This window comes from Mus caroli, unplaced genomic scaffold (assembly GCF_978045245.1).
Source record: "Mus caroli unplaced genomic scaffold, Mus_caroli_1 scaffold_14, whole genome shotgun sequence".
NCBI lineage: Eukaryota > Metazoa > Chordata > Mammalia > Rodentia > Muridae > Mus > Mus caroli.
In genome coordinates this window covers 63,384,459-63,411,066 of record NW_028227269.1, presented here as the reverse complement: position 1 = coordinate 63,411,066, position 26,608 = coordinate 63,384,459, and the positions used below count along the sequence as shown (strand labels likewise).

The following is a 26,608-nucleotide window of genomic DNA, read 5'->3' as shown; positions in this document are numbered from 1 at the left end:
GCTAGCTTTGTCAAGGACATTTAAAATATAATACTTCATGGTGGAAATTAAAAGGCACAGGAACTTGAAACAAAACCAAACCAGTTAAAACATTCTGGTAGGGAGATAATAGATTTAGAGAAAAATTTACTTCAAGACAATGTTAATCTCTATTTTGTGTACCTCCCCCAAATGAATTCATAAACAACTGCTGCATGAGTCTCCATTTTTATTACAAAAATGAGAAGTCTGATCAAAATGAAAGCTTGCTCATAAGTTTTACATGAATATTCTAGATACACACTCTCCTAAAACATACTTTGATATTTGATTTCTTAAAGGGATGCTGACATTAAACTTTCTTGGTTATAATCTATTCAAAGGCAGAGCATGTCAACAGTTCATCTCTCCTGGAGTTAGAGCCAAATTCCCCAGTATATGTAACATAGACAACCTTAGGATTTAAAAGTAATTTTTTTTAAAAGTCTTTTTTTATAGGAGGCAAATTCTCAATAACCAGCCCTTATTTCCCCCCCCCCCCAAATCTCTTTTAACTGACATGATTTACAGTCAGTTTTTTCTCCCTACAGTTAAGGCTACAAATCTCCTGTATGAGCTGCAAAAGAATGCTAGACCAATTAATGCAAAAAAAAAAAAAAATAATAATAAGATAAAATAAAAAATAAAAAAAATAGTTCTCCAATAAAAAGTAAATCTTAAAAATGGTAGGAAAGTTTCTATGATACACTATTAATTGACATTTCCTGGTATTAACTAGACAAATGTTACACAGAAACTGGGAGGACAAATTATCAAATACAAGCATATACTATGTTTACATCCTTCAAAAAAAATAATTCCACATATCATATAAGCCATCTGAAGTTTACATTTTTCCATCAAGTTGGAGGTGGAGGATAATACTGTCCATAATTCCAAGGATTCTGATAATTGTACTGAAAAGGTAAAAAGCAAACATGTCACCAAACTAGAATCACAGTTATGATCTACATATAAAATTAGGTAATAGGCACTAATTAAATTCCAGCACTCCATCACAAAAGATACATACAATATAGAACCCCAGTGCACAGAGTAAGTGGTGCAGACTTACCTGGTACCAGGCACTGTAATTATATGCAGCTTGATTTGCCTGTAAATCCCCATCAATGATCTGTGCTGATGACAAATCTTCTGTGTGTGCTTTCTTTTCTTCTGGTTCTTCTGAGCTGTATGTAAAAGATAAAAATAGAAACTCAAAATTCCCACATATATGAACTTTCCTAGATGATTACACTATGCATGTACATTTGTTTTAGTAATGTCAATCATCTTTTGGCAGCAAGGTACTGTCATTAGATAGCCAGTAAAGAAAAACTGTAGTAAACAGACTAAACCTAAGCTCAGTTTACCTATCTTTATGGAGCAATCTCTGAAACTTCTCCAACTTAGGAACTTTACACCATTTATCTAATACATCCATGAGTTGATACCCAGATTTGCGGCCTAGAGCATAAGGGACTGACCCCTATCCTCCTCATGTACTAGATTTCAGATTCTTCTGAAATAACTAAACCTTTTCCCACTCTGGTCTTTTTAGCCTTCTTACTTTCCATAAATCTACAACTCTCCATTCCTATAACCCCTTGCTGGAAAATTATATGCTCTAGTCTTTATGCCAGAGGTGGCAAACAGGCCTGGGGTCTGGATTATAACCTACTATTGTGGTATTTGTCTCTGATGCTTAAAAAATGACTTGTTAAGTCAGGCATGGTAGTATACATTTTTAATTCCTTTTTAAAAAAGATTTATTTATTTTATGTATATATGTACACTGTAGCTGTACAAATGGTTGTAAGCCTTCATGTGGTTGGGGACTGAATTTAGGACTTCTGCTTGCTTTGGTCAACCCTGCTCACTCCGTCCCTGCTCACTTTGGCCCAAAGATTTATTTATTATTATAAATAAGTACACTGTAGCTGTCCTCAGATGCACCAGAAGAGGGCGTCAGACCTCATTATGGGTGGTTGTGAACCACCATGTGGTTGCTGGGCTTGGCACTCAGGACCTTCAGAAGAGCAGACAGTGCTCTTACCTGCTGAGCCATTTCATCAGCCCCACATTTTTAATTCTTAATACATAAAAATCAGACTGTCTAGACAATAACCATGATTCTAACTCTGATTCTGGACCTTAGGGAGTGGCAGGCTGACGGTGGCCTTGGTACTTGCTTCTGAGATAAATCACTGATGTTTATTTTTTTCAAACCATAAATTTACATTTCACAATATAGAGATAACTCAAAGGGATGTATTTTAAAAGGCATTTTCATATTGAAATATTTTCTCTTAAGTATCCTTTCCTGACTTATCAAGAAGTTACATACCCATTTTCAGCTTTCCTTTTTAAAGTATCCTGTTCTTTTAGAAGTGTTTGATGTTCATCATATGCATTCAGAAGCCTGAGGGGGAAGGAAAAAAACTCTTAGGATGTGTAATTTTTAAAAAAGATTTAAAATTATTTCCATGAGAAAACAGCTTATATAACTTTCTAAGTGGGGTCTTTGTCTTATCTTTTAAGATTTAAATCTTGGTCCTAATATCTCAATTCCCTACACTTAAATTATATTTAAGGGCCTATATAGTATCCTTTCATTGAACCAGTAATTTGTCTGGCCATTACTACCAAATCAAAATGATAGTTCATTTAAGTTTGTATATGCCAGTTCTAAGAGTTTACTGTTGACAGCAGAAGCTCTGAACTTCAAAGGCAAAATACAATTAAGATCCTAGTTCCGGCAGATGTGATATTCATGCCATTAATCCTAGCACTCAGAAAGCAGATAGCCAGCTAGGGCTACAACTTAAAAAACAAACTCTTTGTTCTTTAGAAGTAGGTTCAGTGGGTCTGTGGGCAAAGCACTTACATACCATGTATAAGGCCTTGGCTTCCATAGTTAGACTACTTTACGTACTATTCCAACCGTACACATGTTACTGTTACCATGTATTTCCCATCACTATGTCTATCCCCTCCATCAGAATCCAGTAGGAACTAAATGAGACTACGTCTTCTAGAAAGCATGACAAATCTATTTTGGTCCATACAGATCAAGCATATGCTATTTCAGATACTTTCATTGGACTGTAGAATCACACCATCCCAACTAAAAGCTAGCATTACATAACATCTTTTCTTTACACATTTTTCAGTGTAAAAACAAACACTGTCTATATAGCATATCAAGTAGTTATAAAACAGGGTCTAGCCGGGTGGTGGTGGCGCACACCTTTAATCCCAGCACTTGGGAGGCAGAGGCAGGCGGATTTCTGAGTTCGAGGCCAGCCTGGTCTACAGAGTGAGTTCCAGGACAGCCAGGGCTATACAGAGAAACCCTGTCTCAGAAAAAAAACAAAAAAAACAAAACAAAAAAAAAAACAGGGTCTAATTTCATCCTTCTAATACGTAACTTGACAACTTTGGATAGCTGAATGAGCTTCCATCTACTAAAACAAAATTATTCATTAATTAGCCATGAAATTTATAATTATACAAATATAAAATACTGAGCAAAGTTTCAAGAACTGAAATACTAGCTGCTGTGTTAAGCTGAAAATTTACCATCAAAACATACCCACATACATAAACACACAAATTTAGTGTGGTTTCGGTGGAAATTATTTTAAATCAGATCAGCAAAGGCTCATGTTTATTAGGCACTGGATTATATCAGCAACAGATTAAGACCCGAACTTTACCAATGTTCTAGGCTGTATTTCCACTTTCAGGGTTATCAAACTTAGTAAACTGCAAGCTTAGATCCACACCTATCCTTACATCACCCTTAACGTTCAGCTTTTTTATGATTTAGTAGGAAAAGTCCACTAGGCAAGGTCTCATTATCTACCTTCTTTTCAAACCTGAGACATAATGGCATTTCTATTCCAGATCAGTCCTATCCTAGCTCTGTGAATGTTGCTGAGCAATCAATCAGGGCCTTGTTCATGACAGACAAGTACCCCACCACTGAACTTCACATCAACTTTCCCAACCTTCATGTGTGTCTCATAGCTCAATCTCTACCACACTTCTCTTTTTGTGGGGTCCACATGGAGGAAGGAGAAAATGAACTGCTACAAGTCTTCTGACCTCCACATGTGCACCATGACCACACAAAATTGATTTAAAACAGGAAAATAGTTTTGAAGGGAAGATAAAGCTTACGTCCTATACACACATTTACAAAACTGAATTACCTCCAATGTTTAGTACAGTACACTAAACGCTTTTAAATTGAGCATTAGATACGATAATACAGTAAGACAGTTCAGCACATAAAACATGAGTAAGCCCGGTTACCTGCATCTGTTTCCTAGCACCTATGCAAATGGATGGAGAAAAGGCCCCAGGGAAGCTTGAAACATGTACACACCCCCATACATACACATCAGAAGTTTTTAAAAATAAACTTAGCAATGTTTTAATGTATAATAACCATCAAATTCTTATCATAAAATAACAATGCTCATGGTCTATTAAAAAAAATGATGAAGATCTTACTTATTAACATCTGAACCAAAATCTTCAAGGAATTCCACTTTTCTTTGAGAAAATGTAATTCTCATTTTAATAGGCAATGAACCATGTATGGCTTTGTCAAAGCAATTGAGGATATTTTCTTCATTTTGCTTGAGGTCACAACTGTATTCCATTTCAAGTAAATTGAGGTATAACTTTGTGTTCTCCTGAGTAAAAAGCAGTATCAATAGCATTCTTACAATATTTAGATTAAAGCATAAATATTTAAGATTAAAATATACTCATATATGTTGTCGTGTGTATACATAGCGAAGTAAAATATATTCTTCAGGAAATATGTTTCCTGTCCTGTGGTGCTGCATGCTGAGTACTGTACATAAATATTCTATTACTGGGTCACAATCCTTATGTTTCTTTCTTTTTTTTTTTTTTTAAATATTTATTTATTTATTATATGTAAGTACACTGCAGCTGTCTTCAGACACACCAGTCAGATCTCCTTAAGGATGGTTGTGAGCCACCATGTGGTTGCTGGGACTTGAACTCAGGACCTTCAGAAGAGCAGTCGGGTGCTCTTACCCGCTGAGCCATCTCACCAGCCCTATCCTTATGTTTCTTTAGCAATACTAATGGGTTATGACACCACCCATCATTTCCCATAGTTGCAAGTGTGTTCTTACATGCTAATCAATTGAAGTTCATTATCCTGTTAATTCACTAGATGACTAAACATAAAAATTTGAAAACATAATATAAAAGCATTATCTATATACTACACCTCTAATTATGACTATAAATAATTATAAACTTGTATCATCAACAGGCGCCCAATAAAGTTTAAAGTCTACAAAATGATCATGATGTGGCAGCACATGCCTTTAATCCCAGCACTCGGGAGGCAGAGACAAGTGGATCTCTGTGAGTTTGAGGACAACCTGGTCTACAAAACAAGCCCAGGACAGGCAGCGCTGGTTACATTGAGAAACCCTGTCTTAAAAAACAACAGCAAAAAAAATCAACAACAAAAATCAAACAACATAATCCTAAAAATAAGACACTTCCACTAGTTTTTATTCCCTGTTTCATAAAAGGAACTGCTTGCAAGATGAGTGTCACTATATTGCTTTGCTACTGTTATGCTTTGTTCACAAATGCTGCTCCCAGGCCATTGATCCTTAACAATCATCAAGTTTCTACAATTTCTGAAAGTTAATTACAAAGACCACAATATTTACAACTTTAAGTAACCATAACTTTCGCACACTTTAAACACAAAAAAATATTAAAAGTGGCAACATCAGTTTAGAGGGACTGTTGTCCTCATGTAGTAATAAATATATTACTGTATAGACCAAATCTTTCATCACAGTTGCCAAAGGGAAAAAAGTACTAGCTTTTTATGAAAAATGTTGTTAAAAAATGTACATACCTTATCTTTTTCGATTGCTTCCAAAAGTACCTTTCTTGATTTTGGAAGATTTTTCTGTATTTTGAAAAGATGTCGGGCTAGTTTGATAGCATAAAATGATGACTCATTATTTGATTTGGCATTCTTTATAGCATCCTGAAGCAAATGTTCAGCTTCTTCCATATTTCCATGCCGTCGTTCTAAACTTACTCTTCGCAATCGAACCATTGCCAATCCTAGAACACATTCTTCAAACGTTCTCAAGATAATCCTGGCTTCATTAATATTCCCTAAAATAATAATTACATATTTATACTTTTGTTTAAATTTTTGAAATAGACTTTATATCAAGCAATGAAAAACATTAGCCTGCAGTCTAAATCTAGTGTGGGATGGGGTGTAAACACCCATGCTTACTTATTTTGTACTGTCTACAGCTGCTCTTAGGATAGGGTAAGGTGTTAAGGAAACAATAAAGCTTTTATAGAATTGCCAAATTCTCATTTATACCTCCCTTAGTTCTCAATTCCTGTAACTCCATCCTGACACAAAGTGCTAAAACATCAATTGAGGGGCTAAAAGTAAGATTCAGCAGATAGGAGCACTGGCTGCTGTTGTAGAGGACCCAGGTTCACTTCTCAGCACCCTCAACCTTCTGTTTAGTGCAGTCCCTGAAATTCCCATACACTCTACTGGTATCTGCAAACACTTCGTACAGATAGGCATGCAGGCAAAACACCCATTCATATAAAGTAAATACATAAATTAAAATAAATCAACTGAACATTCTTTTTCTTACCCTGTTGTTCCTCAAAAGCTGCCCACAGCATATGTGCCATGGGTTTCTTTGGGAGGTGAACAGTACAAGCTCTGCTGAAGACATGCCTCACTCCTTCAATGCTATGGTTTTCCATGTACTTGGCATACTACATACAAAAAACAGGAAATACTGAATAATTTACAGTTGAATACTTGATGGATTAAATATGTGACAGAACGATAAAATTCTATTTTTAAACCCATTCAGCACCTTTATTGAACCACTAGACTAGTTTCTGTAAGGAAGGACGAAGAGAGGCAACGAGGTTGGCATATGCAGCAGTCAAATCTGGTTGCAAGCAGACCATCTCCTAATGCAACAGATATAGTTATATGAACAACATTCAACAGAAGTACAAAAAAGGTTAGTCACTAGATCAATGTTAAATGTATTCAAGTTAAACACACTCTATCATTTTCTTACCTTAATCCAAAACTCCTCATAGAGGGCACAAGATATGACACATCTTTCAAAGAGAACCACAACTCTTTCATGAGTCCCATTTTCAATTTCGAATTCTAAGTATTCTTTCCAGTTTTTTAGCTGAGCCTTTTCCAATGGTTTCACATGAAAATAAGGTCTTTTAATCTGTAAAAATATTATTGTATGGCAATAAAAGTTAACCAAAATAAAAATATTTGTAGTAAATGAAATAAATACAAAGAAAATATTTTAAAACTCATTACTATTTATTTTTTTGTTTGTTTGTTTTTGTTTTTTTTCATTACTGTTTTGAAGAGAGAGATGTGTGTGTCCTTAAGACAAAGTCTGAACATAGCCCTGGCTGTCTTGGAACTCAATATGTACACCAGGCTGGTCTTTTAGAGAGTCCTTATTTTTATTACTAAGGTAAGCTACATTGTTTATTTATCAAAACTATTTTACAGACAGCCACAACAGACACACATATCTATTCACAGGCTAGGTCATGAAAGGATAACTTACAAAAACAAAGCTACATCAAACCTTAAGAATGGGGCTGAGGAAGCTAAGCTGCAGGTGAGTAAGCAGGGTTAGAAAAACTGAAGAGGAAACATAAGAAAAAAGAAAATCAACTATGCTGATGGTAGTATATATCTGTGAACTAACAAAATGCATACTTCAAATACACAAATGAAGTATGAAGCATACCTTACAAACAGAAATTAGTTAAATTCATAAGACAAAAACATTATTCATCTATAGATGGTTGGGTAAGTTATTTTTAATTTCTGAGATTAAAGTCCAACGCAGCAAGGCTGACATGGAACTTATGTAACTGAAGATGACTCTCAATTTTTGAACCTTTTTCTCTAGCTTCCAAGTGCTAAGATTTTAAGACTTGGCATCCAACCTGGTCTATACATGGTGCTGGGATCAAACTCAGGGATTTGTGTATGTTGGGCAAGCATTCTACAAATTGAACCTAGCCCTTAAAACAGCTGTTATTTTATTGTCCACAAGATTTCACACAATAAAGTTGATTTTTAAAGGAATTCACCTTAATCAGGAATCTTGCACTTGAAATACAAATGTAGTAAGATTCTAAAGCTGGTCATAGAAAATGTCAAATACAACTGAGATGCACACTTAGAATTATTACTAATTCAGAAAGAAAAATTCATAATGGTGTCACTACTATAAGAAAAAAATCTTATTTTTATATTTTAAAGACTATTATAAAACAAAACACTTACACCTTCTTCAAATGTCCACCTCTTACTAACTTCATGCTCATTATAATTAAACATTTCTTGATGAATTTCAATGATTCTGTGTCTCATGTTTTCTATTTCAGTAATTAGCTTGAAAAAAAAGAAAAAAATTAAATCTTATAAATTACATTCTAAAAATTCTCAATAGCACACATTTAAATATCTCCTACAGATATTTCATTCTTCAGTAGCTAGAGTATTTAATTTTGTTTGTTTTATGTTGTTTTCTTGAGAGGGTCTCTGTATATATAGTGCTGGCAAACCTGGAACACATTATGGAGACCAGCCTGTCCTGAACTAATGGAGATCCAATTGACTCTGCCCCCCAAATGCTGGCATTAACAGTGTGTGGCACCACACCCTGCTTTAAAAATGACTTAAAACACAACTTCAAAAAGCCAATTTCTTATGTATTTTCTACAATAGAAATAGTAGACTGCAATCAAAGTAAATTATTTTTTCTAGACTAAGTTACTTCCAGGTGTTTCATGGTAAAACTTTCTCCTTAAAATTCATTCTTAAATCATACTGATCTAAATGCCCACACTTTATCACCATTCCATTCATGCTACCTAGTTTCTTATTCACTGACCATGTGATTAAGAGGGTTACCTTTGCTGGATCAGTTATGTCTTCAATTCCTGATGGAAGGTCATCACCAGGAGGTCCGTCATCACCACTGTGTCCATTTACAGAAGCTAATTCCCTTCTCAGCTGAATAAACTGTTCACCAGTTAAAAGATCTCTAGGCAAGTTATTTTGTACATGTTCTTTAAATCTAAAGGAAGAATTAAAAACCACTTGTCAGATACCTCCTATGTATTATTCCTTCAAATAAACAGAGAAACCAGTCAAAATACACAACATTTCTCTTTTTCTGTAGTAAAATCCTACCACTTGATGAGTATTTATGCATATATAAATATATAGAATTCCATCCCACTGTCTTTGCAGTGGAATGTAGAAGACACCTAATTCCAACTCTATTTCTCTTCTCATAATCTTCGTCTATCTATAAAACAGAACATATATATTGTGCAAATTTAAATGAAACAGCTAATTCATATTAAAATTCTAAAGTGATCACCTACCACTTACTCCTTCATTCATTAACAATCCAATGACATTAGCTTAATTAAGGTCACCAATTACCATACATGCAAAGTTTAATCTGTTCTTCAGTACAGCCTCTATCTTCAGCACTCGAGGCTGCTAACCATATCTTCTTACTCTTAGAATTGTCTTCATTGCTTGGTTTAGGAGGTGCCACTTCCTTGGTTTTCCTCCAAATCTCTCTGATTGCTGCTTGAGCTCTTTTGGATCCCCATTACTACAGGCATTAACCCTATGTTTCCAAGAATTCTCTTTTATTCTCATACTTTTTATATACTTTCTTGCTAAAGTCATTAATAGAGTTGAAGTAATTACTATATCAACAAAACTCAAAAATAAAACAGAAGTCCAAAACAGTAAAATCACAGATTACTATATCCAGTTGTCAATAGGCTACAGGAAAAAAAAATGTCATTTTACATATGAATGTAAACAAGTTTTACTAAGGTATAAAAACTTAAAAACTTTTTGTCTTTTCAGACACTGACTCACCTGACACTGGCCTAAAACTCAAGATCTTTTTACTTGCATTCATCGATTATAAGCAATATACTGCTACATCCAGCTAACACATTTTCAATAACATGTTATTTCACTATTTTATTTGTCTAATTAATAACAATAACAACAACAACAATAATTTCAACCAAAACAAGATTTCTCTGTGAAACAGAGCCCTGGCTGTCCTGGACTCAATTATAGACCAAGCTGGCCTCGAACTCACAGAGATCCACCTATCTACACCCCACCCCATGCTGGGGTTAAAGGTCCATGGCACCATGCCCCATGCCTTCCCTTGGCCGGCTGGCCTTCCTTCCCTCCCTTCCTTCCCTTCCCTCCCTTCCCTTTCCTTCCTTCCTTCCTTCCTTCCTTCCTTCCTTCCTTCCTTCCTTCCTTCCTTCCTTCCTTCCTTCCTGGGGTTAAAGGCCCATGGTACCATGCCCTATACCTTTTCTATCTATCTATGAATCTATGTATCTATCTCTTTTGTAAACATTACTTTATATACTCCAATTTTAACTGTAAAGAGGAGCTAAACTATTTGCGATATTGATTTTAAAGTGGAATCTCCTATACTGTATTTGCTTATTTGTATATTTATTGGGCTTGATTGTTTTTCAAGACAAGGTCTCATTCTGTAGCTCTGTCTGGCTTGGAACTCAGTGATCTGCCTGTCTCTAACTCCCCAGTGCTGTGATTAAAGGCCTGCCACCTAGAACTCACCATATACCTGAGATGGGCTATGAAATGATAGCCCACCCTCACCACCAAGTACTGTCTTCTAGTCTTTCCCAGTTATGTTATCATTCACATTCCATGTGATAACAGATCCTATTGATTCTATTTTCTAAATACATCTTTATGTCCTTACTTTCCTCCTGAATAAAGCGTCTTCCAACTTCTAGTCATTTAATTCTCTTCCTCCATGGTTATTAGAAATGATTTAAGAAAAATAGAGTGGTGTAAACAGAATGTGGTGGTGACACATGCCTTTAATCACAACATTGGAGAGGCAGAGGTATTCTATCTAATATTGGAAAGGTAGATAGGATTCCTCAGGGCTTGGTGGCCAGCCAGTCTAACCAATGGATGAGCTCCAAGTCAGTGTGAGACCCTATCTCAAAGAGTAAGGTGATCAAGAAAAACACAAGGGAGCTGGAGAAAACACTGGCTGCTAGTTCTTGCAGAGGACCTGGTTTTGACCTCCAGCATCCTAACTGTAATTCTAGTTCCATAGATAGCAGAACCATATGTGATAAATAGATGCATGTGTAGGCAAAATACTCATACATAAAATGAAAACTTCTGAAAGATAGAAAAACACAAGACTTCAGCCTCTCAACCCCTGACAAGAGCATATACAAGTGCCCCCCAATATGCAAATAGTTAAAAGAAAAATCCAACATTGTTGGTGTAGTATTTAATCCCAGTACGAGAAGTAGAGACACACAATGCAGATCTCTTTGGATTCAAAGCTAGCCTGGTCCACAGATGGAGGTCCAGGCCAGCCAGGGCTACACAAGTGAGACCTTGCCTCAAGAAAAAGCAAAGCCAAACCAACCAATCAATCAATTAAAAAATTACTAGAAAGATGTAAAAAAAAAAAATTACTAGAAAGATGCACAGGACCCAAGTTCATTTTCCATCATCCACAGGGCAGTTCATAACTGTCTGTAACACAGTTCCAGGGGATGAACCAACATTTCTTGATTCTGTAGGCACCAAGCACACATGATGCATGCACGCGCGCACACACACATACTACACACATACACACACGTGTATGAATGTGTGTGTGTATAGGTAAAATATTCATACAATACACACAAGGAACAAAATATTACATTTACTTATTCTGGAGGGGCAATGAGTCAGGGAGTAAGTTGTGACAGTGAGTGTTCTCCTTTCACAGTATGGCTACCAATGACTGAACTCAGGTCATAAGACTTACAGTTAAAACCATTTACCCACTGACCCATCTTGCCAAGACACACATATTCATGCTGAAGCATCCAGCAAGTCCCGGCACTTGGGAGATAGAGGTAGGTTGATCTCTGAGTTCAAGGCCATCATAGCCTACAGAGTGAGTTCCAGGACAGCCAGGGTTATGCAGAAAATCATCTCAGAAATAAAATAAAATAAATCAAGCAGAATACTCATTATAAAAAAGATCTGGAGGGCTAGAAAGAGGGTTCATTAGCTAACAGCACGCATGCACCATTGTCACAGCATACCAGAGTTCAGTTCCCAGCACCCATGATTCTAAGAGATTCTTCTGGACTTAACAGACAGACAACTGCACACACATGCACATATCACCATCCCAAGCCACAAAACAAAACAAACAAAACCCCTAAAAAGATTTGGAAGGACTCAGTGGTAAATAAAAATATTTAGAGAGCACAGATTTTAAGAATGGGGACTGTCTGAAAGGTATTACCTCACCTCCAAGGCTTTCTCTTTCTGTTTCCAGGTAATCATGAAATGAGCAGCTCTGGCCACCTCCTGCTTCCCACTACTATGTTCTTCTTAGAGCCAGATAATCATGGCACCTTTAAAATTGCTGATACAATGGGAGGCAAGAGGAGCTCATGAGCTCCATCCCTAAAACACTGCTGACAGTTAATGGTTTCTGGGGAAGAGTCAGTTTTCTTTAAGTGTGGCTGGCCTCATACCCCAAGTATACAGGCAATATAGGCAGTGAACAGATGTAAAGTATATAAGTTAAAAAAAATTAAAATAAAAAATACACACTAAATTTGGCAGAGGTAGGAATTAAGGGGTAAATATGATCAAAATACAATGTATGAAACTCTCAAAAAACATAAAAGTTACAGTAATAGAAAGCTATCATTTCCTAAATAAAGGTCTTGTAATCTAAATGTCACCATGGTCTATGAAAATGCCTTGTCTCTGATGTTCATTGGTCCGACAGGCATACAAATACTATGACTTATGGTAGTAATGTATTTCAGCAAGTGGGTACCTAGGATATTATATACAAGAAACCTGTCCACCTGTTCTAGTTCATCAATAATAGAGACAGAATACTGAACTACAATGTTTCTTTTTTCCTCCTAGTTCCTATTTCTAACACAGCCTGTAACTTCTATTTTTATATATCTATAGTACTTTATATATTTTCATTAATCAATTTAGAATATCATTTAAAATTTTCTTCCATATACATTACTTATAACAATTAACAAAAACACAAAATAGGGTATGGTGGTACATACACACATGAAATCTCAGCACTTAGAAGGTGGAGACTGGAGAATCATGAGTTCAAGGCCAACTGGGGTCACCTGAAATAGTCTCAAAAGAAAACAACCCAAAACAAAGTACATATATTATATACACGTACACTGAGGGGAAAAAAAAAAACACAGCAAAGACACAATCTCATACTTATTCAGACTTTCTCGGTTCTTAGCAATGAGATACCTTGCAGCTGAGCACCGTGCACACACCTGCAACTACAGCACCCAGGAAGCGTAAGGAGGAAAAGATGGAAGGTCAAGGCACACAGGTGCCACACAGTGGCTTCAAGCCAGTTAATGCTACCTACCTATCAAGATCTTTCTCAAAAGCAAAAAGAAACCAAAACCAAAACTACACAGGGAAACCATGGTACAGAGAGTTCTTTTAATAGTAACAATTACCTTGAAAAACTATGAAGTTATTTAATACAACTTATATCCAGAAAATCATAAAGTAAAATTTAAATAGAATGATACTTAATAATTTGAAGAACAAAGACAGAATAAGATAAAAAGTTAATCTCTAAACTGCAATCTTTGCTGTTCTGGGTATGTTTATGCATATCAGGAATGTACATTTTGTAAATCATTAAGTAGTTAAGCCAGACATGATGATAAGGTTTATGTCTATAATCTCAGATCCTGTTATGCTGAGACAGAAGGAGTAAAGATTCTAGGCCAGCACGGGAAACACAGCAACATACAATCTCAAAAAAAAAAATAAAAAAAGCACTTAACAACTGCCAAGCACCATATAAATTTAGTACTACAAATATTCATTCATTAAACTCTATTTTCTCATTTCTTCACTGCTCTGAAGTACTTTGCATATAAAATGAAGAAAAAATTTCCATATGAAACTATTAAATCATTAAACATTTCACAAGATACAAGGAAAATATAAAAATCAAGACATAAAATTTGATTCTCTGGAAAGTTTAATCTAATAAAATCTCATCTAACATATTGAAAAAAATTTTAATACTTAATATCGAGAATTAAGCACCTAGCCAAAGATATTTCAAAGATCTTTTAACCTACCTCTGAAAATGATGACTGTACAGCTGTGTTGGAATACCAAGAATACGATCGTATACAGCTGTAACTTCTCGAAGATTTCCCTGTTCATTCTCCCAGTTTATATACATTTCCCATAATTTGTCAGATCGAAAATCTGTTCCTGCAGCTAGAACAGCATGCTCAAAAGTTCTGAAAAATTAAATTGCTCATAAGTTATCTTTCCAAGTAAAATCACTTTAAAATATTTCTAAATTTAGAAAGCAATACTGAAATCAAAGTTATATTTAGTTGCTTCCTAGGCAAGCATGGATTAAAAAGTGGAATCATAGCAGAATTGATCAAAAGAATAAATAAAAACCCAAAGGGTAAAGACGAGTGCAGTTTCTTTTCTATAGAATGTAAAACATTCACAATACACAGAAGTAAGAGGAATATGTAAAGATTCCTTTAGTGCAGAGAAATGAAGAATTTGCAGACACCTGCACCTCAATCAAGGAATATGCCAGCAAAAACGACTCTAAGGGACTCAAACTGTCATATAAGCTAATGAGAATATACTTAGATTGTCAAAAGCACCTTTTAATTATAATAGTTATTGTGGAAGCAAGTGTTTTAAGATATTATCTAATTTCAAGAGATATGTTCCATCAGTAGATTTGATATTTAATAAACAAAACTTCAGGAATGGAGAGATGGCTCAGCAAGTTAAGTGCTAACTCATAACTGTGAGAATGGGGACTTAAATCCCCAGAATTCTTGTAAATACCAGGTGATGGGCATGGTGGCCTGCTGGCACTAGGAAAGGAGGGAGACACGGGATCCCCAGAGCACACTAGGCTTGAGTAACCCAAGTGGCAAGCTCTGGGTTCAACATCAGTGAATAAGGTACTGACTGAGGAAAATACCTGAAAAGTTAACTCTGGTACTCCACACACAAGTGAACTCTCACTCACTACATAGTAACTAAAACAAAACAAAAATCCATCTTTCTAGTACAGTTTCAAAACAAGCACCTCAAATATCAATCACAGGTCAGCAAATTAGCCCAACAAATCACATCACTTGCCAGAAAGCCTGAGGGACTAAATTCAATCCCCCAGACTCACTTGGTAGAAGAGAACTGACCTGTAGTCACAAGTTTACTGACCTGCAGCATATGTTTCTCCCTACATATATTTTAAAATGTTACAAAAAAAAAACTACCTCCTCCCAAAAAAACAAGGGTCTCTTACCCAAACAAACCACACTTCCTAAATTATCTTACAATTTTAATATAATCAAAAAAGTTCTAATTTAGGAAAATCAGGAGTTCAAATTTGATTTTTATATACTATTAAATACTATAAGTATTTTTATAAAAGGGTAATGAGTTAAGCATTTCCTGAAAATATCATAAGAAAGACATTATAGTTTCCTGGGTACCTGGTAGAGATACGGCACATGTACATATACATAGGTAAGCACTCATTCACACAAAGTAAAATAATAAATCTTAAAAAAAATAGTGCCTAAGAGAAAACAGAAAAAAGTGTAATAATTTAATGTACATAAAGAGGACATTTTAAATCAACACAGAAAGACTAAACTATTTAACAACGGAAGGATTAATGTGCACAGACTGCCCTTCTAGAGAACACAGAAACTCAGCACCCACAAAGTGGTCCAATTACCTCTAACTCTAGTTGGATCTAGGATCCAACATTGTTTTATGGCTTTCACAGACACCAGGCACTCACATGTTACATAGACATACATGCAGGCAAGACACCCGTATCCATTAAATAATTTTTTAAATTAAAAATACAGTATTTATACATTCTTGGCAAGAGATACACAAAACTTCGAATCCAATGACTTAATATTTAAAGAGAGGTCTCATTATGTAGTCCTGGAATTCACTGTACAGACAGGGATCTGTCTGTCCATACTTCCAGAGTGCCAGGATTACAGTTACCTGGTATCATAGCTGGCAAGACTCAATATTTTGATACATTAAGAAAAAAAAAAAACTATAATAAAAAGTCACTAAACAAAGTTCATTTGCTTTTATTTTTAAATATTTTTGTTTATGTGTGTATGTATGACTATATGAATATATGAGATCAGACTGGAACACTGGATGTCCTGGATTTGGATTTATAGGTAGTTGTAAATCCAAGCACCTGATGTGAGTGCTGGAAACTAAACTTTGGTCTTCTCCAATTGTGAATGGTAATTCACAAAACAAAGTTTAAAGACACTGGAGTACTGGAAGAAATGTTTACTATAGGAAGACAAAGTGTCCAAATGAGCATACATGCACATGCATGTTTGTGGGTATATATATATATATATATATATATATATATATATATATATATATATATATATATATATATATATATATATATATATATATATATATATATGAAGATGTTCCTACTCTGGACCAATCTCAGTGAATCTAGAGAATTACCAGAAACCAAGAAAAGTTGGCGAAAGAAACATAGTAAGAAGGAATGGATAGATGAAGGTCTGCTTAATCTATGGTGGACTCTTAACTCTGGCCAGCTGTGAGACTTCAGAACTTAGGTTTTACATTCATGAGGCAAATCAGGTCTCCTCTCTGAAGAAATTGCTCAGTGTAAGCCTTAGACCAACAATGTGATTTCTCCAACAAGAACCTAAATGGTTTTAAACTATTTTTTCTTTTTCAAGGATCCTCTATGAAGAGGCTATTGACTATATACTTCTATAAGTAGGTGTAAAGAAAGAAAACGGATCTAACAAACTCCTAGAAACAAAACCTGAAATCTAGAAATAAGGAAAAGACATTTCCTAGAACCATGGTGATGATGAAATCCAAACACTGCATGGCAGAACGAGATAATAGCATTGAGGACATACTGCAGAACAGAAACAGCTACAAGAGGGAGAAGGGGGGAAAGGTGAGATTTACAGATTATCAACAGGCCTGTTGGGAAAGCTATATGAATAGCCTTTTTATTACACAAGTGAGAAACATGGTTAAGTGAGAAGAAATTAAGCCCAGGGAAAATAGACTGCTGAAGATGACTATGATGAAAAATACTATACATTCAAAATGACTAAAATACATACACTTAACACATTTACTGAAGCCTAACATACAGTTATACTACAAAGAAATGGGAAAACCTGGTAGAGACATATATTCTTAATAAAACTCATAGACTAATTCCTATTAGTGGCAGAATATACTTAGCCATGGATTCAATATCAACCACACAAATTCATATAATAAAATGATAAATCAGGACACACTATGATTTATTTTTTATGTGTATTTATGTGTAGGTATGCATGCCTGGTGCCAGAGTCTAGAAAAGGGCTTTGGATTACCTGGAAATGTAGTTACAGATGTTTGCAAGCTACCACACAGGAGCTGGAAACCAAATCCAGTTTCTCTGAAAGAGCAGTAAGTGCTTTTAACTGCTGAGACATCTTTCCAACCCTAATATATCCATATTAAAAGAAAGATAGCACATGTGGAAAAAAGTGAAAAAGCCAAGAAAAAGTGACTACTTTCATACTTTTGTAGAAGTTTAAAATTGATACTATCTTAGAGGAACATTTGCAAAATGACTTTACAGACATGTTCATTTTACAAAAATATATGTTCAGAGACATTTTTTGTAAAACTATGTCCCATAAGTAAAATTTGGTCAAATAAAATAGAGGGCTTTAACACTGTTTTTTTTCAAGTTAAAAATATGGGTGGAGAAATTTTAAAGCATCCTGTTAAAATATAAGTTGAAGACCAGTATGTAAAACACACACAAATATGTACACTATATAATATCTGGAGGCACAGACATTAAGACCTGGCCTGGAGAGATGGCTCAGCATTTAAAGCCACCTGCTGCTTTTCCAGAGGATCCGGGTTCCCAGCACCCACCTCGAAGCCCACAACTGTCTGTGACTTCAGTTCCAGGGGATCCTCTTCTGGCCCTCCCAGCACACAGGTGACATGCAAAACTAAGATGGGGTGGAGGTGGGGGGACATTAACCACAAGTGAGTGAGATGTAACTTAGAGACATAAGGTGTGTGCATGGAAAAGAGGAAGACTGCATGTCTTAAGTAATCACGCATAAGTTTATTTCATGTACCATTTTTTTAAATAATAGGAATGAAGCAAATAAATATTAACTTCCAGTTTAGCATTCACAAACAGTTCTCTTACCAATACCTACATACTTATATGTCTTAAAATACATTAAGTGTCAAATATGTAACATACCCTCTTATTGTAGTGTTTGTCTCCTGATCACCAGGGTCCAATGTTTCTTTCAAGAAGTTTATATAATGTATCCAAAGATCAACACTAAGAGGTATTGCCTGAAGCCCCCGTCGATAAACCTAAGAAGAAAACAACAAACTGTACCTCAAATATTTAATTGTTTATTAAAAGAGAGGCAACACTGTGTTATCCGGTGAACCTTAGAAATACTAATTACTGGAATTTTGTTTAAATAATCTACCATTACCATTTGGGTGGAGGTTGGATAGAACATGGCAATGTTCTGATCCCCACGTGCAGAGTCTTGATCTTCAAAGCGCAGCAGTCCCTGCATTCTGACCGGGTTGTGTGGGCAGGCTTTGGGTTACAGACCATAGGGCACAGACCCATTAGAGCATCAATGACAGCGTCTGACCAAAAATGCAATAAGACGTAGCAAATGTGACTAGCAAACCAACTCTATTGTTTGGAAAATGAGAAATAAATGTACGTGAGAGAAAAGCCCTGCCCTACTTGTTAAGCTGCAGTGTAATACAGAGGCTTGCACTGCAAAGCTTGACAAACTGTAGAGGGTTAACGCACCTGCCAACAAAGAGAGAAAATATTAGCTACAAATGCCACAAGAGTGACAAATGCAAATAAAATACCCTATAAAAAATGTTTCACCATAAATGGTAGGTACTGCCAGCCAGAAAAAAAAGAGTCTGTTTTGTTATTAATTGGCTTACAGTACCTAACAGAGAAAATTGTATTCATTGATGTACGCACCTCATCTGATTGTTTAATGTTGTCATGTCGCTTTTCAAGGTCTGCATACTTTTTCCAGTAACCATAGCAATACGGGTAGTGTACGAAAAATTTGTCAAATGCTTTCCTGGCAGCCATCAAATGATTCTGATGAAAATAAAACAATGTGTTAGATCTTAGAAGTTTTTTTCTAAGAATAAATACTAGCTTTGTCAAGTAGCACAGTAACCTGCCCTTCCCTGGAGCTGAGGATCAAACCCAGGCTCTCACTGGTACCAGGCCAGTGTGTTCCACCTCACTGAACCACACCCCCACATGCCCAAGGTAACTGTCACCAACTTTAAATAACTTTCATACAAACTTCAATTACTACATAATATTCAGCATCGTGTTCTCAGACTCTCCAAAATTAATGGTATGTAACTTTCAAAACTAAAATATATGTTTCTAGTATTACTAATCTGAAGATTATTTGAGAGAGTAACCTTAATGACAAACAGAAAGGCTTAAATTGATACTACTGGATTATTCTGTAATTCTTACATACACCATTTAAAGAGTTACTAACCTCCTGTTCTACATACTGAAGCAAATATACCCAGCCTGTAAAATCCTGAGGATTCATTTCTACTGTTTTCCAAAATTTTTCAAACTCTGAAGGGAAGTCTCCTTCTGCTTCTGTCACTGGAAGGTCCACAGCATTTGCCATTTCATTTTCTTCTGTAGATGCATGTGCACTGGGAGAGGCATCAGGCGACTGCTCCATCTCCGTAACGTTCATAATCTCAGTACTAAAATCTGGATGCTCTACTACTGCTACCTCTGAACTGTTGCCTGTGCTGCCATTATCAGAGTTCCTGTACTCTTCCATGTGGGAATTTTGCATAGCTATTTATTTGGTCTTCAGTTAATGATCTGCAGGAAAAAAAAAACCACACACACACACACAAAAAGAAGGTTTCCAAATGCTAGTGAACTTATTTGTCATGACCAAACATCCTTTTCTTTAGATTTGCTTTGTTTTGTTTAATGTGCCTGTAGGCATTTATGTATACCATGTGCATGCCTAGTCCCCAAGGTCAGAAATCAATGCTGGATCCCCTGGAACTGGAATTACAAACAGTTGTGAGTGACCAAGGGGAGGCCAGGAACTGAATCTGGATCTTCTGTGAGAGCAGCAAGTGCTCTCAGAACAATGACCCATCTCTCCAGCTCCACATTGTTGTTTTTCTGCTTTTATTTATTTATTTATTTATTTATTTTTGGCTTTTCGAGACAGGGTTTCTCTGTATAGACCTGGCTGTCCTGGAACTCACTCTGTAGACCAGGCTGGCCTCAAACTCAGAAATCCGCCTGCCTCTGCCTCCCGAGGGCTGGGATTAAAGGCGTGCACCACCACACCCCGCTCTCCACATTTTATTTAAAGTCCTGTCTGCCTACTAAAAACAGGAAAATTAGTACATTTTATTGCTTTATCTGTCTATAAATAACAGAAATTCTATTGCTAATAACTATCAATCCTCTTGTCTTAGTCTTCTAAGTACTTGGTATTACAACTATGTACTACAAGGTCCAACACACCTGGTAATATTTCAGGTGTGCCTAACCTTTTGATATTGTAACATACCACTATCATCTATAAAGATAATGCTTTGCAACTCTGGAAATGAATTAACACCTATTCCCAAGTATAAATCAAACAATGTTTTGGGAAAATCTATTATTTTGTGTTAGGTTGTATTCATAGCTATCCCTAGACATATATGGTCCTGGAGACCATAGTCTGACACTTAGAAGAAATTTACTCACTTTCATTATATCTGCTTATGTGATATAAACCTGTGAGCCTCGACCCCCTTTAGGCAGGTAAAATGGCTCCTTTACAAGGATCACCTAGCACAAACCACAGATATTTATATTACAATTCCTAATAGTAGCAAAAATAGTTACTATGACTAGGGGGTCACCATAATATGAGAAACTGTATTAAATGGTCATAGAATTAGGAGGGTTGACAACCACTGAGTTAGAGACTTGCAATAATCACTTAATTTTCTTGGCTAACCCCTACAGGCTACTCCATAGACAGAAGTTGTTTAAAGAAATGTTCACATTCAACCAGGAATAAAATGACATACAGTAGTCAATACTGTCCTTTTTAAATCAGAAAAGCAAAAACTTCCCAGAATACTACATCATTTATAGCTTAATCCCTTAAATGGAATTAGGTACACTGCAACTTTAAACCAAGGATGTTATTAGTAAATATAACATAAAAGGAGAGTCGATAGGTAACTACTACTATCAGCTACCACACAACTTCCTAAGACATAATGAGCATAACCCCAGATCTATGCTTTTCAGTTTGATCCAAAAGTTCTAGTCAATATTTGACTGTATTTTCACACTGGTATGTGTGCCTAAGTGTATGTATGTGCACCATACATATAAAGGTGCCTGAGACCGGAGAGGGCACTGATTATCCTGCAACTTCAGTTAGTCAACTGTGAGTTACTCAATACTCAACATGGGTACTATGAGCCAAACCTGGGTCCTTTACAAGAGCAGCAAGCATTCTTAATCATCTCTCCACCCCATGTGAGTAACTTTTTCTCCCTTTGATTAAAGAAAATAGTTAAAGTACAATTTTATTGGCATGATTCTAGACTACAGGATCACTGAGGTGAGAAACACAAAAATCTCTTTGAAATATCTTACTAATTGACTTTTCTGGGGCACTAAAACTTAAAAATGTCTCTATAGATTACAGCAAAACCTAGATTTCTACAAAAGCTGTGAAAAAGTAGCAAGGTACTACATTTTCTCTAAAATAACCAAATTATATCACTTTCCCCTAATCTAATTAATTACAGATAAATCAAAACCATTACAGCATCCATACCAATTCTGCTAGGAAAATAATTTAGTACAAACTAATGCAATTTTTATAAATTGTATTGTTTAATTATGGGGAGGGGTTGTGCATATGTGAGTACAGGTCCCAGCAGAGTCCAGAAGACATGAGATTCCTTGAACCTGGAGTTGCAGGTGGTTGTGAGCCACCCAACTTGGGTGCTGGAAACTGAACCATGTCTCTCCAGTCCCCCAAGTTACTCTTAACACACTCTTTCTAATGTGTCAACTAACTACTATCAAACAGTTTGCTCTCAACCACCAATAACTCAACTAAAACGAAACAGCAAATGGTACAAAATGCCTTTTAAAAGAAAGGACAAACAAGTATCCCAGTACTCTGGCATTCTGGAGGCTCAGGAAGAAAGATCATAGATTCAAAGTTAAACTAAGATACATAGGTACTCCTTTAAAAAATAAAACAACAAAGCCATCAACAAAGTAAAATGACAACCTAGAATGGGATAAAATATTAACTGTCCAATATCTAATAAGGAGTTGATAGTCAATACAGCTCAACAACAAAATACCCAAACAGCCCAATCTAAAAATAGAAGATTCTTGAAAGTTTATCACATATTTATTCTTATGTATGTACTTCATCAATGTGAAAGTCAGATGACAGCTTTTAGAATCTGTTTCTTTCATTTCACCATATGGGTTCTGGGACAATTTAAACATCACTTCCTAAAAACTATTCCCACAACTCTTCAAATTAGCTAGGTTACTGCCAATGATGAGCCTCCAGCACAGTTCTGTCCAGTTCTTTTGAGCACAAAGTTGATCAACTTTGAAGGTTCCTACAAGATTACAACCCCCACCCTAACCCCACCCCCCATCCCCCCTACCCTGGTGTTTCACTGAATATCCCTGGAGCTAACCTGGAACTTACCATGTAAACCAGCTGGCCTTCAATCTGGATGCCCTTGCCTCAACTTCCCCAGAACAGGGATTAAAGATGTGCACTACCATACACAGAAATGTAAGAGCAAGGTCTGCCAAAATATAACTGCCTGGAAGTCCAGCATACACAAAATTCACCAACTGATGAATAATGTTTGAGTTCTAAGTCACCCATACTAAAACATGGCATGCAATTTTGATAATGCAAGAGGCTTACAGAACTAGTCTTATCATTTAATCAACTTTATGTTACTTAATCTAACTTTTCCTACAAAACAATCATCTAATTTTTATACCTTGCTGTAAAAATTATCTCCCTTTCTGGTTTTCAAAGGTGAGTCAGCAGTTAAGAATGCTTCCCTTGCTTTTCTTCCAAAGGATAAGTGGTTCAGTTCCCAGCATCCGTGCTCACTGGCTCCCAACCGCCTGTACCTGCAGCTTCAGTTGATACCCCTTTCTGGCCTCCAAGGTCACCAAAGTGCACAAATGCAGGCAAAATCTTTAAAAATGCTTTTCTTCCTTGGGCTGGAGATGGCTTAGCAGTTAAGAGCAAAGGCTTCTCTTTCAGAAAATGCAAACTTGGTTCCCAGCACTGACACGGTAGCTTAGCACCACCTGTAACCCTAGTTTCCAGGGCACCTAACACCCTCCTCGGATTTTTTTCAGGCACTAAGCCCAACTGTGGTAAACAATCATACAAGCAAAAATATTTATACATATAAGTATTAGAAAAAATGTCTCTTCATTCACATTGCTATTGTAGTAATTGTCCTGTATCCTGTACATTAACATTTTACTCGAACTAAAGACTACTTCCAGCTAGCCAGCTTCTGATTTTTTAAAGTAGAAAAACAAAACCAGAAAACATCCAAGTCAGGCAGGTATGGTGTTACAAGCCTCCAATATCAGCCTTTGAGAAACAAGCTTGGGAAGAACAAGAGTTGTCGATATGCTGGACTATACAGGAAGGCCCCGACTAAAAAAACATACTCAACTGTAATCTCAGTAACCCGGGAGACCAGCCTGGGTTACATAAAGCCAGATTCAGCTATATAGAAGACAATGTATTGGGGCTGGAGGGATGGCTCAGTTGTTTATAGCATCTCCTGTTCCCATCGGGTATTCACTGGCAGCAACGCCATCCACACTTCTGACCTCCATACTCACCCGCACTGACAATGCAGATAACACCACACAGACACATACACACACACAGAAGAAAAGGGTTAAAAAAAAAAAGCAGATACACACTTTACGGGCATGTGCTGAGATACATATACAATTCAATTAGTACATACAGCTTCTATTTTTGGTGCAGCAAAAAATAAAATGCACAATGCGGTATTATTGATGCAGATAAATAAATAAATGTTATTATATCAAGAGATTTAGGGAGAAAGGAACTTTGTTTTGCTCAATGTTGTATTCCTAGAAACAGTTGAACAGATGACACCTTCGGTCCTGCTTTACCTTTCTGAACATACCGACTATACAGTTGTCTTCCTCATCACTACTTCAGAGGCTCAGTACACTTTCCCCTTGTGACTCTTGCCAATATGCTATTCCTCAGATTAACAAAACTCTTCCTTTCCACAACTCACCACATTAATGGATACCTATGCCATGGCATCTTCTTATAAAATTTATCATAGGGATGGCAGACTTAAATATATGTATGAGGTAGAAAACTAAATATGTATAACATCGAAACACAGTTCCTCCATCCTGAAAATTGCCATTTATTTTATTTGAGGTCTATTAAATTAAACACTTGCCTAACAATCAGTATGCTATTTTAAAAGTTAAAAGGAATTTTAGATGACTTAAACATGAAACTCATTAAATATGATGCATCTGAACTCTAATACTTTCTTTCCCTAATGCTTCACACGCCTATGCCCATAAAGGCATATAAAACACACTATATATCACTGAGCATTACCACAGGCCAATTAAGTCATTCCTTAGCTAGCTAGCTAGCTCCGGAATCACTCCAAGTCTCAGCCCTGGATGAGTCACCTGCATCCCTAGGCTGTAAAAGGGGTTATTACAACAAGTGGTTTTGGCAACCGGTTTTTAGAGACTAAGTAGGATGTTCACAGACATCTTGTTTCCTCATTTTAAACAATTAGGTTCCAGAAATTGAACCTTGCTTATGTATTTACAATGTCTCCATAATCGTCAGAGATTATGTCTTACACAGAGCTCTTAACGCGTAACAGACAATTTTGCTCCTCTTTGAAAATAAAACTCTAACTTTTATAACGATGTTCAAATTTTTTGTTCCTCAATTCAACTGTAAGATACAAATAGCACTAAATATTGAGTCTTTAAAAAATTCTGGGGTCTGAGAGGTAGCTCAGCAGTTAAAGGCACTAGCTGCCAAGCCTCAAGGGGCCATGGTACTCCTGTTCTCATGCACATGAGACAGCTCCAGTGCACATGAATAACACACGGAAAAACAGTTTTTAACTCTAGAATGAGATTATAAACACGAGCAGAGTAAGGAATTTAACAGCTGTTGCTATTTTTCTCAAACGAACTTGAAAAAAAAAAAAAAAAGACTGCCATGGGTTCCGGCCTTAGCTTCGTATTCTTGTCTATGAATCCGTACATTCCTAGCATTACCATTTCTAGCAGCTGAAAAATTTAAGGTATTTCTGAAAACGTTAGATTAGCTTTCTAGTGTTAAGTTCGTGAACACCGGGCATCTGAATCGGCATAAAGCTACACCGTATTACTGCATCATCACTAATCTTACTTCATTACTACTAATCCCTTAAACAACATTGGGAACGCCCAATAGTACTTACTAACTTAAAGACCGTGCAGACTCCTGGGCACCAAAGGTAAAAAATCTATATAAGCAGATTGTTTTTTTAAAAAGTCTCTACTAGGCTGTTTCCAAGTGTCCGCGTCGCCTCCCCTCCCCCCTCCTGCCCCGCCCCCGCTCCGCCCCCCCCACCCCCCCCCCCCAAAAAAAAAACCCGCTTGCCTACGCTGTTTTCCAATGGGAAACGTTCTGGCCCTCGGCTCTTAGAGAAGCAGGGGACTCAGCCTCAGCAGTTAGCAGCTTCGATAATCCAGGCTGAGGCTCCCGCCCCGCCGCACCCCTGAAGCGAGGCGCCGCCCAAGGTGCAGATCCCAGGCCTGTTCTTCCCAACAGGTGGGATTGGGAAGGAGACGCGCAGCCCCGCGCCAGGCCTCGAGCCGGACAGGCGAGGGAGGCCGCGGCCCGCTGCGGCCTGAGGTGGCGCAGGCCCTTCCCGTCCGGGCGCCTCCCCTGCCGCCCGCTTCACGCCGCCCGCCCCCAGTTACCTCACGATGGATGCTGCTCGGTGCCATGAGCCGAAGCCTGGGCCAAGATCGCCAAAGGTGGGCCTGCCACCGCCTCGCTCCACGCAGCTACCGCAGCCACCACCACCAGCGCCGCCGCCGCCTCTTCGGGA

At 36.9% G+C, this 26,608-nt stretch overlaps 1 protein-coding gene and 1 non-coding gene across 6 annotated transcripts; both read right to left on the bottom strand.

The window, feature by feature from the left end:
• Window positions 1-191: 191 nt before the first annotated feature.
• On the bottom strand, window positions 192-26,608 carry Prpf39 (pre-mRNA processing factor 39). Of its 5 annotated transcripts, XM_021178955.3 has the most exons (15): window positions 19,912-20,004; window positions 19,365-19,490; window positions 19,110-19,178; window positions 18,844-19,006; window positions 18,597-18,715; window positions 14,359-14,526; window positions 9,053-9,218; window positions 8,423-8,530; window positions 7,170-7,334; window positions 6,726-6,852; window positions 5,948-6,216; window positions 4,540-4,724; window positions 2,366-2,440; window positions 1,094-1,208; window positions 192-935 (listed from the first exon to the last, which is right to left on the bottom strand). In XM_021178955.3, exons 4-15 carry the CDS (start codon window positions 18,928-18,930, stop codon window positions 879-881), a joined length of 1,641 nt encoding a protein of 546 aa, XP_021034614.1. In that variant the 5' UTR covers window positions 18,931-19,006; window positions 19,110-19,178; window positions 19,365-19,490; window positions 19,912-20,004; the 3' UTR covers window positions 192-878. The 5 variants fall into 5 exon arrangements, with proteins under 5 accessions (XP_021034614.1, XP_021034613.1, XP_029340318.1 ...); XM_021178954.3 differs by lacking the exons at window positions 18,844-19,006; window positions 19,110-19,178 and adding an exon at window positions 26,478-26,608 and having other exon boundaries at window positions 19,912-20,258; XM_029484458.2 differs by having other exon boundaries at window positions 19,110-19,490; window positions 19,912-20,079.
• On the bottom strand, window positions 5,808-5,893 carry LOC115032889 (small nucleolar RNA SNORD127). The gene has a single exon (XR_003838539.1). It is a non-coding gene; the product is annotated as a small nucleolar RNA SNORD127 (small nucleolar RNA).